Source organism: Dreissena polymorpha, chromosome 6 (assembly GCF_020536995.1).
Source record: "Dreissena polymorpha isolate Duluth1 chromosome 6, UMN_Dpol_1.0, whole genome shotgun sequence".
Lineage (NCBI taxonomy): Eukaryota > Metazoa > Mollusca > Bivalvia > Myida > Dreissenidae > Dreissena > Dreissena polymorpha.
The window spans coordinates 71,772,797-71,788,488 of NC_068360.1; the positions used below are offsets into that span (position 1 = coordinate 71,772,797).

Sequence of the window (15,692 nt, forward strand, 5' to 3'; positions counted from 1 at the left end):
GCAACGGAATAATGTCACATTAGGTTAGTAATGGCCTTAATGAATATATTCTACATTTAAGACCTCGCTGTTTTTAATTATACTGCGTGTTAGAAACTTTAGCAACAACAATAATACCATCTCCTCTACATAGATATCAAAATATCGCTTTAACCCTTCGTTTAATCGTTGAAGTTTACCCTCTTCTATCCATCCATATAGTTTCACACACACAAACACCGCATTCAATAAATGATTGCAGTTTTTCTTTTGGTTTAATAAGTTGGTTGAATAAACTGACATATTTTCAATTTGTTCATAATCGGAATATCTCGACGTAGCATTTGTAAAAAAGTTATTGTGTTTAAAATTTGGATTAATATAACTATTGCGTTCAAGCTTTACCTTTGCCTAAAAGGAACATATGTTTGATATGTTTGTGTTGTGTTTATATAAACCATGACACACTGATGGGGCTCATGTTTACGATTAAAGTAACACCTTGATTCCATGCGGCGAGTTTATATGGAAAAAGAAATATCTTTAAAAAAGATATACGGCGTAAATAGTTTAATGAATGAGATCAAGGATAGCGAATGTCTTTTTCTGTGCAGTTCTTAGCTGCATCACACGCAGTACGGGATGTTACGGGGAGTTTTCGCGGCTTATTTTACATTATAACATATTGCTGGTCATAAAACTATAGATACAAAACAGAAAACCAAAAGAAGAATGGAAGTGAAATTTAAACATATGAGTCAACCGGCCACACGAGAAGTATCAGTATTTATAGGCGCGTTCTTCGAACAAACCTATTTTAGTGGTTTGTCGGGCATTGCTATTTGATTCGATTATTAACAGTATCAATTATCATCGTGCTAATGCTTAAAGTGATATTATGGGCATTTTGCACTGTTGAATTGAGCTGAAAAGAATTAACAGGTCAAAATAGTTAGTTAAAATGTGGTTACTGATTAATTATCTGCAACTCACCTTGCTACCAGTTGTTTATAAAAATATATTTTATATTCGATATTCTTACGTGACCCACCCAGTCCTGTAAGCTGAAATGATCCGTAAAACAATTTCGTGTCTTTGTGTCGTATGAACAAATCTGCACTAAAACTAAATTTAGGTTCAACTCGTAAACGCATGATCAGTTGTCAAACGAAAGTACGGTTGATATTCAAATGCATTATTTTTCTCTTTCTGGTATATTGTTTTAGTATGATGATGCTGCATTAATTAATATAAGTGAATATGAAGTAGAAACATCAAAAATAATCAACGGTTGCGATAGACACCTATAAACTGTTACATGCTCATAATATCACTTTAGTACATTAGGCAATATGGACGAATAATTATTGTTAAATTTATCAACAATAATATTTATCATTGTATTGTTGAAAACACATTAAGAATCTATTATTTACATACCATAATTATATTGCTGAATATCTTCATTTAACATATTTCTGGTCTAAAGAAAATTCCAGGTCACCTAGTTCACGGATAGCGTCTTTATTATATAACGATTATTTTACTGGCCGCCAACTCCGGTGATGACCTGTATATAAACTCTGAATGTCCGCGAATTGACCCGATATACCTCGCGGGTTGAAATGCAATGCTTTAAAGTGAGGCCTCGCTTCCATTGCTCTTTATACTTTTACATGTTAACATGTTGACAGGAATAAGGAAGTAAGTACTAAATATGAGAACATAGCCTTTTAAGTATAAACGCTCTTGCGCTGGTAATACTCTGAAAATAAAAGGTGTACGCACAAACTGTATTGATGTCGAGAATTGAGTGTAAAACTGTTCTATCTATTAAGCCTTTTCATTCGAGATAAAATTGTTTCATACAGTAAAACAGTGTTACAAAGACGCGGATATGTTTCCAATGTTCTGGTGGTATACTCAAATCAGCCAATGGAATAAATGAAGTGTATTCATTCGTACCTAGCCGCGGGAAATTTTATTGGAATTTTATTGGACACTTACAAAGGTCAGGCTAAGGTGAAAAGCTGGCTTATGCAGCTTACGCCGAAAAAGTCGTTATCATTTTCAACTCCCAGCGACCGGAGGTTCAATAGCTGGGTGTTGGATTATTATGGGACCCTTCCTTTTACCTGGTGACCTCCAAATCCATCTGCGTCTTTGTTTCCTGTTTTGTAAACATTATACCAATATGCAGGATTGTAGGACAAATCTTTCACAAAGAACAGAGCCAACACAAATATCCTGTTACACTACATTTTGACCTTGACCTAAATCTTTGATCTGGTAACCGCAAAATTAATAAGCATATACCCTATATCGAACGTAACCACTATAACAATAGGCATGATCTTAGGTCAAATAATTATCGAGATATAGTGCTGAAACAATGATAGTGTGACAAACCCTTACTATATTGAAGTTGCTTTAATCGTTACGTTTCATATCATTGCAATGCCTGTCATGTAGGATTCATATTATAAAAATGACTCAACAATAAATATTAACTCAGTATTCAGATCATATGGTGGTATGATAACGACACAACCAAAGAACCGATTTGCTGGAAAAAGATGCAATATGGCCCTGAATCGGTCACGTGTGGTTTGGTTTTGGGAGCAGCAAGTAATGTTTAGGTTATGTTGCTTATATATATTGATTTCTGCTGGAGTAACAGTCTAACACTTTAACCACTCGACCATGCATTCGCATACAATTAGTGGTTATTTTATACTTTATATAAGCAATCCTCGTATTGTCACAACATACATGTATAATGAAAGCAACTGAACTCTCCAAATTATTCAACCGTTTCGCGTTGCAACGCTTTATATTATCATTAATTAGCATAAACAAAAGACTTACGTATAAAAGAGACTTTGAGAAAAAATCACCAGCCTACCGACCCACCTATTTGAAATTATTCGGATTATCTCAAACAAAAGATTTTTAAAGGATTGTCTAATGATGATGTAGCAGCTAACAGCAAAAAAAAAAGAATAAAGGAATAGAAGATACAAAATTAGGTTTCATTCTTATTGTTTCGCAATCAACCTATTTATACTTATATATTCAAGTAAGTAAAACCATATGTTCATAAATAACATTAAAGTACGAATAATTAAAAGTAATATTCGCTCGAGATAAGTGTTTGTCCGCACATCCAAGCCGTACACATATTCATTCTCCACTTGAAATATTTAGTGATTGCGCCACTACGAATTCTCCACTTGAAATATTGAGTGATTGCGCCCCTACGAATTCTCCACTTGAACTATTGAGTGATTGCGCAACTGCCTTTCCATGTAGTACACTAGGCTGTTTTTTGTTGTGCATTCCGACATTTGTCGCTCTCCGCCGACAGAATCGGTTGTCGTGACGTACAAGGTTATAAACATCAGTCCGTTTCGTGTGAGCTTGTTTTAGTCCAACGTCGATCTTGTGGCGCCAAAGTTCGGAATCCGGATAGTGCCATTTGTCATCTCGCCCTTCTGTCATCAAGTGCGACATACGACACACGATATTTTGCGCGACAGTAGCGGCGACGCACGATATTTTGTGGGACAGTCGCGGCGACGCACGATATTTTGCGGGCCAGTCGCGGCGACGCACGATATATTTAACACGAAATATCACCATTGTGTAGGAAGCCCAAAAGGCGATATATCGTGGTTAATATATCGTTTGTCGCCGCGACTGTCGCACAAAATATCATTCGTCGCGGAGACTATCGCGAAAAATATCGTGCGTCGCCGCGACTGTCGCTCAAAATATCGTGCGTCGTCGCGACTGTCGCGCAAAATATCGTGCTTAGTGTGTCGCCCTTGATGAAAGAATTAAGACCGCGACACACGACGCACGAAGCGATAGTCGATATTTTGCGCGACAGTCGCGTCGACACGCGATATTTGTACTGTTCAAATATCGCTGTAATAATATCGGCTGTCGACTGTTGCGTTTTTTTTATAAATTAGATGCGACAGTCGCCCTTTTATATGCGATATCCTGCCCTTTGAACGCGACGTCTCACTTTACGAACTCGACCGTCGCCCTTTATGAACGCGACCGTCGCCCTTTTATATGCAATATCTCGCCCTTTTAGAACGCGACAGTCACCCTTTTAAAGGCGATATCTCGCATATATAAGGACAACGGTCGCGTTCATAAAGGGCGACGGTCGTGTTCAAAGGGCGAGCTATCGCATATAAAAGGGCGACTGTCGCATTCTAGTTTTTTTTTATATTGAGCATCGCTTCGTGCGTCGTGTGTCGCCCTTGATGAAAGAAGGGCGAGATTATAAATGGCCCTATTCGGATTCCGTACTAAAGCGAGTTAGGTATCTATTAATTTAAATCCCAGGGCAGCATTCCCTCATCGCGAGTCAGACGACTGAAACTCAACAGAATACACGTAACTATTACAGTAGTGTAGTGTTATATCTGTATACTAATTTGTGGGGTGAAAAAATCGAATTTAACGACACTTTGGACAACGTCAAATTGAAAAACCACAAAACGAATAATTGCAGAACACACAGTTCTTGCATGATTTTGTATGATAATTTGATCTCTTATTACAGGACGCACGTATTTACTTCAAAAGGCACAGGAAGTTCCGTTAGTTTACATAGAACTGCTTTCCAGTCGCGTCGGCGTCCCTTTGAATGCATATATGAGTCGCGTTCTCAGAAAACTGGGCTTAATGCATATGCGTAAAGTGTCGTTCCAGATTAGGACTGCACAGGCTAATCAGGGACGGCACTTTCCGCCTTAACTGGATTGTTCTGTAAATGCGACTTCCTTTAAACGAAAAATACTATAAAAGCGGACAGTGTCGTCCCTATTTAGCCTGTGCGGACTTCACAGGCCAATCTGGAATGACACTTTACGCACATGCATTTAGTCCCGTTTTCTTACAACATGACTCATATAATCGGGATTGCTTCAATAGAATCGACATCTGGTGTACATACCTTGACACAATACGTGGTTCTATCGATGGTAACAAACAAACGGCGTCTCGTTTGCTTTCATTTTCAAACACATTGAACATGCTTAGACTGACGTCAACCAATGTCAAATATATATTATATTGTTTATTTTTGATAGATGTCTTAATACGTAAGACAAATCAATATAGACGTGAACGCGCCAATTTATAAAGCACGTGCCATCAAAAATGGCTTATATAGGTTAGTACTTCTTGTCGTTGTATTCCGTTCCTGATAATCCATATCTGTGCTATTGAATGAAAGGTACTCGTCATCATCATCGGCAGTCTGCGCATCAGTGGTATTATCCGTCAGTTCAGACGTCGCGTGCTGTCTTCGAGCACGGATGAAGAAACCTCACCAAAATCTTTCGATATCTCGCCGTCAGGGTTCCTTCTCGCACTTATTTGATGCACTGTCACGTGTTACGTCATTTGCACTCGTACTATGCAAATATGTGATCTTATAAGTGATTTCAAGCGGTGTCCATGCCCGTGTCGGTTACCTCACTATGCAAGCGTTGGATGCACCCGCTTCTCGTGCCAATGCTGTAAATCAAATGTTATTTTACGAGGATGTTAACAACAATAAAGGTAAACTATGACAATGTTTGATCAGTATCTTATTTAAATAGTTTCTGTAAAGAAATAAAAACCTATTTATGTTTGTTTGTTTGTTTTTAACTAGGTTTACTAGTATCTATAATTTATTGCAACAATGTTAATGTGTTTACTTTATTGAAACATTCAGACATAATTCTTAACTTGAGGTATAGTTTGTAATGCAAACTATACAATACAAACTTTGCTTACATTAATTACTACCAATTACTTTAGACGATTATCTTAAAGGTGCCGATAAAGGTTATATTGGCTACAGTGTTCCAATGTTTGTAAGTAAATCAGACTTATTGGAAATTTGCATCAGACTATCATAGGGAGCGTTGCGTGTAACCTGTAAGCGACACGTAGCTAAAGCGGGAAGAAAAATATTGCAGAAAAAAATAGAAATAAGTGTTGCACAGTGTTGAAGCTGAGCTAAGTTGATGCAGACATTCTCTTATTTGTAGGAAAATAGCATATTTGTCTAGAAAAAAAAACATTGAGGGTGGATCAAGTGAACGAGGTCGCATCGGTTTCGGATATGGGTAACATAATTTCGCGTATGCGTATAATAAAGGAAGAAACTGTTTTAGATTGAGGTCAACTGATATAATCGCTGGTGTAGTATAAATCAGTTAATCCGGTGTAATTGCACATTATTATTCTAGCGTTATAACGCACGTTTAGTGTTATTTATTTATTGTGATTTACGTACATTATCATGGCGAGTGGTTGTGTTGGGGATTGCCAAGGCTAAACTGGCAATACGACTTAACTGCGTATATGACTGATATCCGCGGATATGACTAAAAGGTGCGGATATGAATAGACAACTGCTTTTTGAATGTATTTTCCTTTATTTTTGTTATATGAAAATCGTTCTGTGACAAAAATACACGTCGCTCATGTGTAAGCAATGTTACCATCGAATGAATTTAAAAGCGTTTTTCATTGGCATTTTAATTTCAGTAACTCAAAATTCATATCCGCGAATATGAACGACCTGTCGGAACACCGCTTTTATAAAATTGCTCTATTTTGAGGCAGTCTTAACAGATTTATCATATATTGTGAATTTTTAATTCAACAGTGATTTGTTGATAAAAAAAACACTGCAAAACACGCATAAATATTGCCTATATTCCTTCATATTCGCACTTTTCGTTCATATCTGCAGATATGAGTCATATACGCATTTTAGACGGACCGTTGCATTGACACTATAAATGAAGCAGAGTTGTATGTGGATGCAGTAGTGAAAATAATAATCAGCACACAGTGAATAGTCAGATTAGTGATACATGGGTACCTGAGAGAAAACGTAAAATGTCTGAAGAAACGGACCAGGAAAACTGAGTTAATAAAGTGAAATTATTTGTTCTAAACTACTATTTGACATAAAATCATCGAAGTTATGTTTCTGGCAACTTATTAGGAAATAAAGAAGTGAACCAGTCTGAGGTTAAGGTCACAGGGCCGTGTAATACGAAAACAACACTCATATCAATACAATGTGGTAGCCTATTCTTATTTACATTAGTTCACCACTTTTTGATAGCAGGTATTTGAGACTACACTTTCAAAGATACATGCCTGACAGCACATTAAAAAAGACGTATTAACAATAGCACTTATTGACAACTGGGCTTACATGACTGACAATCTCTGTCTGCTATTTCTTAGGCTATAAGTGTTTATTCAATGTATTCACCTGTAACGTATATTTGCTCTTCGTCGTTTATTCTCTACATAAATAACGTACCTTAAAACAGTATCATTCCACATTCAATTGTCTGTTCAATTTTCATTATTTGAAGATATTCAGTTTCCAAATCATGTAAACCATTAATCAAAGTATTTTCAATAAGCATTAATAACACGAATTATTTTAATTTTGGATTCATCCAACAATCTACTAATAGTTTTGAACATCATGTATTGTTCATTGCCAAGGGAAATAACTGTGGTTGGTGGCCACTGGTTATACTTATTGAGTGAGTGGGAATCAGCTTAACCAGCTGTCATTCACAACAAAAGGTACACAATTTGGTGATTTCAGTGATTGACACGGAAACTATCGCTGTGTGTGTCGAGTGCGAAATACTTACTATGCAGAATGGGTGTCATTGATGCGTGCAATTCGGGATTTTCGTAATTAAGAAGGTATCACGAGTATCCCGAGTAAAAAGCGGTCCGTCTAAAATGCGTATATGACTCATATCCGCGGGTATGACCGAAAAGTGCGGATATGGACGAATATAAGCAATATCGACACTTTTTCTGCAATGTTCATTTCAATGTTCAATGAATAATACACAATATGTATAAAATATGCAAGGTAAAATATCTTATATTTGTTTGTTACTATATATTATAGTTTATTGGTACGTAAAAATATGCACGTTATTGTATTTATTCAAATGAACAAAGGATATCGTAGTCCTACATTTAAATGATTATAACCATTATATTAGCGCTGTTATTGAAAAGTAATGCATGTCCCGCAAATTTTTTAGATTTTTCTTAATATTTCAACAGTTCATATCCTATTTCCCGAAAAGTTAAAATACGAAGCCTATGTGTTTAAGATTAATATCACAGCTGTTACATTCACTTATAAAACATAATATTAACGAAAAATATAATATTTTAGCGGGATATGCATTGCTTTTCAATAACAGTGCAACTATAATGGTTATATGAACATGATGTGGACAATTTGGATTATGACTACAAAACATGCTACCTGTCTGGTACTTACGAATGGAAATGTAGGGCAGAGGTGACAGAGATATTTTCCGGAAGTGGCTGTCTTAATATACACTGCTTTCTTTCATGTTTTGTTACTACTTTGCGCTGAGGAAAATTTTCAGTAGGAATTTTGTTTCGTTCAACAGAGTTTGGACCGAGTCCGTCTCGAAAGTGGTCGGAACAGACTCAATACCATTGTAAATTGTAATTAAATTGAATGCGTTTTAATTCCCTTTAATTATTGTTTGATTTGAGTTACAATGCTATGACGTTAAATTTTATTTACACTTAGATGTATTATGAATATTGTTGGGCCAAGTGTGAGGTTGAGCGCTCTTTAACCGGTTTAAAACCCCAATGCTTTGCATTGACCGTTCCAAGGCGGTGACCCCAGCTTTATTCATATTTTGTGTTTATGTTGGTTTGTATTGTGCTGTATTGTGCTGTTCTGTATTGTTTGGGCAATCGGTCACTTGCCTTAAATAAAGGACCAACTAATTGTTTTTAATGAGAATTCAATACTGCTCCAGCAGCTGGAGTTTCACTTCTTTATATTGAGTATACGCCGTTGGAAACCAAGTGTTCCGGCTAATAGCTGTCATCCAAGCTTTTCTTGTAATGAGTCTTTAGGCAATTTATGTAATGTTACTTTTGTTGAAAATGTACCTATTATACCGCTACAATTAAGGCATTTGACGATTGACCAGTAGCATTTTCCCATTGTTTTCCTTAACACCGGAAGTAGTTATACCTACCCGCACGAACGACAACTCTGTCAAGACGGAATTACAAAAATCGGACCATATTATTTAAGAGTTTAACTAAAGATTTTCGGTGGGATAATGACGTCATTTCGTAAAAAAAATGTCGTCATTTCACGGTAAAAAGTGAAAATTATCGATATTTTTCACTGTTAATTTTCACTGTTTGAAACATTGAAATTATCAGTTTCTATTCACTTATATTTCTCAATAAACCACCGGAAAGCATAAAATAAATAGTAACAATCAAATATATGGTATTTTTACCTTGCATAAAGTTATTATAGCACTACAAATATAGATACTTTATTGGATAAACCACATTCGTCGATTTATCATATTCGCGCATTTAAAATCATCATTTATTTTCAATGAAAAATGCCACTTGAAACAGTAACATTTCAGACAATATTTACTGCATTCATAACATTCAGTATATAAACATTTTTATATCAAATAAAAATATAACCAGGGAAAAGTAACATCATTAATTACTTGTGGTCTGGCGATAATCGGCCCAAAAATATTTAAATATTTTCTAAAGCATATTGTATATCTAAATACTAAAGTTTTGAGACGACATCAAGAATAATAATACATTCAGTATATTATATAAACATTATGTGAACTTATACAACAAAACATATGTGGTGTCGGCATGGTTATATTGTTTGTGGTGTGTAGCCCTAAAACAATCTTCTGGCACTTCGTCATGTTCGCGGATATGAAATAAGAGTTGGAAAAATGATAATGTCTATTACATTGTTATATTTTGAGACAATACTAACATATTTAACCCATATTGTGATTTTTGTATTACACATTGCAGACAAAGTGTCGATATTGCCTGTATTCGTCCATATCCGCACTTTTCGGTCAATCCGCGGATATGAGTCATATTCGCATGTTAGACGGACCGCGTTTTACACGATATACTCGTGATACCTTCCCGAATGGGAGACAACTTCTTAATTACGAAAAGACCTAATATACTGACACACATACGAAACTTTGAAAGGTCTTACCAGCAAAGCAATTGTTATCTTTTACATTTGTTTACATGTTTAACTGTTACCGGCTCTTTTCCCAATTTAGAATTTAGTGAGAGAAAGAAAACTAAAAACGCTCGTATTTGCATATCAAGTATGTGTTATAAATACAGGCCCGTAGCAGTAAAAGCCATTACTCAAAATGTTAATACTACACGTTTGTCAGGCCTACTGTGAGACCTAGCTAGGAGTTGCATTTCGGGCAGGTTGAGTTCTGATCAATGGTTGTTATAAAATAATAAGCAAAATAATATTCGCTCAATATATTGAATTATACTTTCGGCGTACCTATGGGTACTAATTGTACCCCACTTATAGCTGATCTATTTTTATATTGTTATGAAAGCGTGTTTATGTTAGAATTATCTAAAACTAAACAACTAGATTTGATTCAACGTTTTAACCTTACAAGTAGGTACATTCATGATATACTTAATTTAGATAATCCATTCTTTGATCAATATATATCCACAAAATCTACCCGAACGAAATAGTGTTAAATAGATCGTGTCAATCCAATATAGATGCTGCGTATTAAGACTTACATCTTACTATTAATAATAATATGATTAAGACAGGTTTATACACCAAATGGGACGACTTCAACTTTGAAATTGTGAATTTTCCGTTTATAGATGGTAACATCCCTAAAGGTATCCCTATGGTATTTACATTTCGCAGCTGGTACGTTATGCCAGAGCATGTTCATGTATTAAAGATTTAAATTATCGTAATCGTACATTTACGAAGAAATTATTTAAACAAGTTTTTTTATCATAACCGAGGAAGTAAATTCGCTAAATTTCACTCAAAGTATGGTGATTTAATTTCAAATTGTAATGTTTCATTAACATGTCACCTAACTAATGGAATTTTCCACCCATCGTTTTAATAAAATCATTTTTATCAAAAGGATATGATGTTAAAGTACTTAAAAACACTTGCTTGTTGGTTTTAGATTCACTATTTTTTTATTCTCTTAAAAGTTTGGAATTATTATTGGATTTATCATTGTATATGTTTGATTCTTAAATATTCCTAAGCTGGTTTTATTGGTATTGCGATTTTACAGTACCGCCCCTTTAATATTTTTATCTTTATTTTACAGTACTGCACCTGGATTTTTTTTGGCCTCATCGTGTCATCGCTTCTCAATACGTCATTAGATACTCTTTCACTGTTCTCGGCTACATTGCATTTTTGACATCATCGCTTCTATATTGCTTCATACGACACACTGTCACTGTTTTAGTCTACATGCATAGGTCATCGGGTTTAAAGGGTAAAATTGTATTAACATTTTCTCTCTAACGGGTGTTTCTTGTTTGATTGATTGATTTATTTTTTTATTTTTTAGCAGTCACATAAACAACCAAGCTATGTAATATGGATCCTTTACAACCATTATTGCTGCTTCTTCCTGTATATTCCTGAAATATTGACTTTATAATGTATATTCTTGAATCTTTTTTCTAAAAAGAAGGGATGTAGTTGACACTCGTCCGTAGTTTCATTTCATCGTTCCCCAAAACGTTGTAACTCTGTTGCTCTGGTCTCTTTCCTACAATCAAGCAATTAAATTGTAAATACATTGAATTTGTTTTAATTCCCTTTTATATTTGTTTAATTTGAGTTACAATGCAATGAGGTTAAATTTTATTTACACTTATATGTATCATGAATATTGCTGGGTCAAGTGTTAGGTTGAGCGGTCTAAAACCGGTTTAAACCCCCAATGCTTTGCATTGACCGTTCCAAGGCGGTGACCCAAGCTTGATTCCTATATGTGTTTATGTTGTTTTATATTGTGCTGTTTTGTACTGTTTAGGCAATTGGTCACTTGCCTTATATAAAGGACCAACGAATTTTATATAATGAAAATGCAAAACTGCTTCAGCAACTGGAGTTTCACATTTTTATATTTAAGAATTACACTTAAACTTTGTTCATAGCTGGCTTAAAAGGATCTTTTCACGGTTTGGTAAATTGACAAAATTGAAAAAAGTTGTTTCAGATTCGCAAATTTTCGTTTTAGTTATGATATTTGTGAGGAAACAGTATTACTGAACATTAACCATAGACCTATATAGCCATTATATGTATCTTTTGACGATTTGAAAACCTAAAAATTATAAAGCGTTGCAACGCGAAACGATTGAATAATGTGGAGAGTTATGTTGTTGTCGTTTAAATTAACGAAACAACGAAGATTGCTTATATAAGGTATAAAATACTTTACATGTGTATACCTGGCGGAATAGCCGAGAGGGCTTATGCGTTTTTACTTCAGACTAACTCCAGGACTCCAAGGGTCACTGGTTCGAGCCCTGGTACCGGCTACTTTATTTCCTTTTTTTAATTTTATACTTGATTTTTTACTGGAGCTTTTAAGATCCAATGTTTACATTTATGACAAACTTCAAAATATGCCAAAATCTGTGAAAAGGCCCCTTTAAGTGCAGTCATAGCATGGGTGTGAACTTATTGTCACTTAATATTTGAGGTCAAGGAAAGCACTTCAGGATCTTTATGGCTCTAATGTTTCCATTCTTAATCAAACTTGATGAGATATATATTTTTTAATTATATTTTGGCTGAGTTCATGAATTAATTTGTTCTTTTGAAACACATGGCCACCAGGCGGTGGGACATTTATTTTGTTTAAATGGCATCTAAGCAAAGATAATAAATGATTCAGAGTAAAACGCAAGGTCAGAAGCAACATTCATAGTACAAACATTAGAAAAGCTTCTTAAAGCCGTAAGGAATCTTCAGAACTTAAGTTCGCCTTTTGCCCTTTTGATAGAATTATAATTGCATTGTGACATCAAAGTTTCGATAAAAAAATGACTAACGCAATAAAACATTTTGTAAGCACAATAGGTTACTTAAATATTTTTGTCAGATTTCATTCAGAATTTCTTAAACTCTGATTGCCCAAATCTCATGTAATAATTTTTGCTTTAAGGTTGGGGAATACTTAATGACAAAACAGTTTTTACAATCAGTCAATTTTAACCTCTGTTCAATATGGAAAAATATTCGAAGTCTACTTTAATGCATGCTTGTTTTCAACTAATTTATGTTTCACAGGGTCCTTTTTAGAAAACTCTTGGCTCCGAAAACACATATGTTATTGAATATTGGGATGTGGCTGATAAAACAATATGGCGAGTCTATCCGCTGTGTTTACTGAGACAGAAAGAACGAACTGGCTGAAGGCGTGGCTGGCCATTGACATTGCTAAGTTTGGTTTAGAGCAGTTCGTGGAGAACGAGGCAAAAACTGTACACACCAATATATACAACAATGTATGGTCAAGTATTCAATCGCAAGCCACCTGTATAGGCTGTACTACTGCAAACTTGCTGAAATGCCCAACACAAGGCGTATGCAATAAACGAGGACCACAGAGTACATGCAAATCTATGCATGATAACGCGGCAAAACAACCACGACAGTGTCCTGCTAATGTGTGTAATAAAGTTCATGACGAAATTGTAAAGCATCATACGTTTAACAAACCGTCATGGAAAAATACAATGGCGGAACAATGGACAACAAATCCATGGCAAATAGCCAAAGCGTATTTGCCTCCAGACGGATATACTGGAAAGTGTTCAGTCCAAGATACAGACTTCAACGGAATCATCAGTTTTATGATGAACTGCAAACACTTCGACAACAAGTTTTCTTTTCCAATTTCTACCGGAAAACACAGTCCTCCGTGTCTACTGACTATGGTAAGTTAACAATTATGATTTTCAATGTATTTTATAAATTTGCCTGCGATTTGGAATATATTTAATTTGAATAACCCGCCTTCCTATCGAGTCCAGTTGGGTATGTGTTATGGTGACTGAAATCAAGGGTATTTGTTTAAAATATAAATATTCAATGCCAAAATCGTTACATCAACAGTAAAGTAAAGGAAATCAATTAAGCTATAACTGGGTTCTTAGCAGACACCTTTGTATTCAGCTTATGTATTCTACAGAGTCTAAATGCAATAAAATTAATTCAATTATTGCAAATGTTACCATCAAACTTCACAATCATAAAAAACCAACATAAATGCTACATTTCTGTCAGAATATCTTTCTATTGTCAAAGCACATGAGTGAAGAAAGCACAAAGCACATTTGCAATTTTTGTGATTGCTGTTCGTCGACTGAGTATTAGATAAGATTTGTATTGATAAACGCTTAAATTATGACTTTTTTACCGGTTAATTTCCTTGTCAATAAATTCAGGGCTGATTTATTGACATTTATTTTACGTGCATATTTAAAATGTATGTATGTTTCAAATTAGTACATAAAACATTTCAAACACTCGTTTACTAAATGTAGACACTGGCACAACTACGTCAGTCAATACTTATATAAAGTACACATGTTTCGTGTCTTAATAGGCGCGAGATATTGGTAGAACTGTCCGTCACTCGTCCCAGTGTAAAGTCACAGACCCAGATCTCCAGGGCGTCTTCACAACACTGACTAACCTGCTTAGTGACCAAACGAGTCTTGCACATGACGTCAATGCTCTGGAGGCTGTGAAAAAATTAGCAGAGGTATTAGCGTTCATTTTCAAGCCAGTGTGTTGTGCCCGTTGGTATTCGAATTATAAAGAACATTATGGTCGAACTGAAATTATATTCAGCAATAAAATATTTAAGCACAAAGGATTTGCATTAAATACCTAAAACTGTTCATTTATCGCTATAATTTATCACCGTAACATAAACAGTAAAAATCGAAAGCGCGTTTTTGTTTACATTTTTAATTATACGTATTTGAAAATATACCAATGTCCAAAATATGAAGAGTGCAGGATGGAATCATTTAACATATTAAAATAAACTATAACCATATAATGGTGAAATTTCCGCATAACTTCTCGAAATCGTGCCAATTTTTCCAGCTTGTCAAAGTAAACTCTTACATTTTCTGCTCCTGATATCATTGTCCACGGTGGTGTGTATTTTATAAGATCGTTGATATGACATAGATAACCTAAGTTAAAATGAGAATACTTATCAGGCATTTTAAACTACCTATATATAACTGATGTAAAATGGAGACAATATATGACACTAATTACAATGACACTACTTCTTCATACAGTTGTACATACTGGTTTTATGTAATACTTGCTAAATTCTTAAAATGTTGTTGATGTTTTCACATTTTAAACACATCTTATCCAATACAGCTGCAAAAGGACACCTTAAAGATAACCACAGAGAAAATGATTCATGTACTAAAGGCTGCTCAAGATACACTTCAGAAAGTTCAAAACATAGCTGATAAATCTCTGGATGAGATGCAGGTGTACCTTGAACAGTGTAAAACGGATCTAAATTCACACATAGACATGTGTAAACAGAAACTTGATGACCATACCGCCAAATGTACAACTGATATAGATGAACATGCCATCAAGACTTTGGAATCGACCTATGAGCAATCTAGTAAAGGTATTTCTTATTTTGTGTTCGCTGTAAGTTCTCTATTAATAACTCCGAATGCATATTTCGGATAACTAATCACGTTTT

At 35.0% G+C, this 15,692-nt stretch overlaps 2 protein-coding genes across 2 annotated transcripts in view; both read left to right on the forward strand.

Annotated features, from left to right (window-relative positions):
- The window catches only part of LOC127835795 (uncharacterized), a 563,233-nt gene that overhangs the window by 389,617 nt on the left and 157,924 nt on the right, over positions 1-15,692 (forward strand). The window contains exons 2-4 of the mRNA XM_052362231.1: positions 13,229-13,878; positions 14,550-14,708; positions 15,350-15,614. Of these exons, the coding sequence (XP_052218191.1) occupies positions 13,303-13,878; positions 14,550-14,708; positions 15,350-15,614 (1,000 nt within the window). The 5' untranslated portion in view covers positions 13,229-13,302. The remainder of the gene's footprint in view (positions 1-13,228; positions 13,879-14,549; positions 14,709-15,349; positions 15,615-15,692) is intronic.
- The window catches only part of LOC127836586 (uncharacterized protein CXorf38 homolog), a 177,376-nt gene that overhangs the window by 9,990 nt on the left and 151,694 nt on the right, over positions 1-15,692 (forward strand). The window lies entirely within an intron of this gene.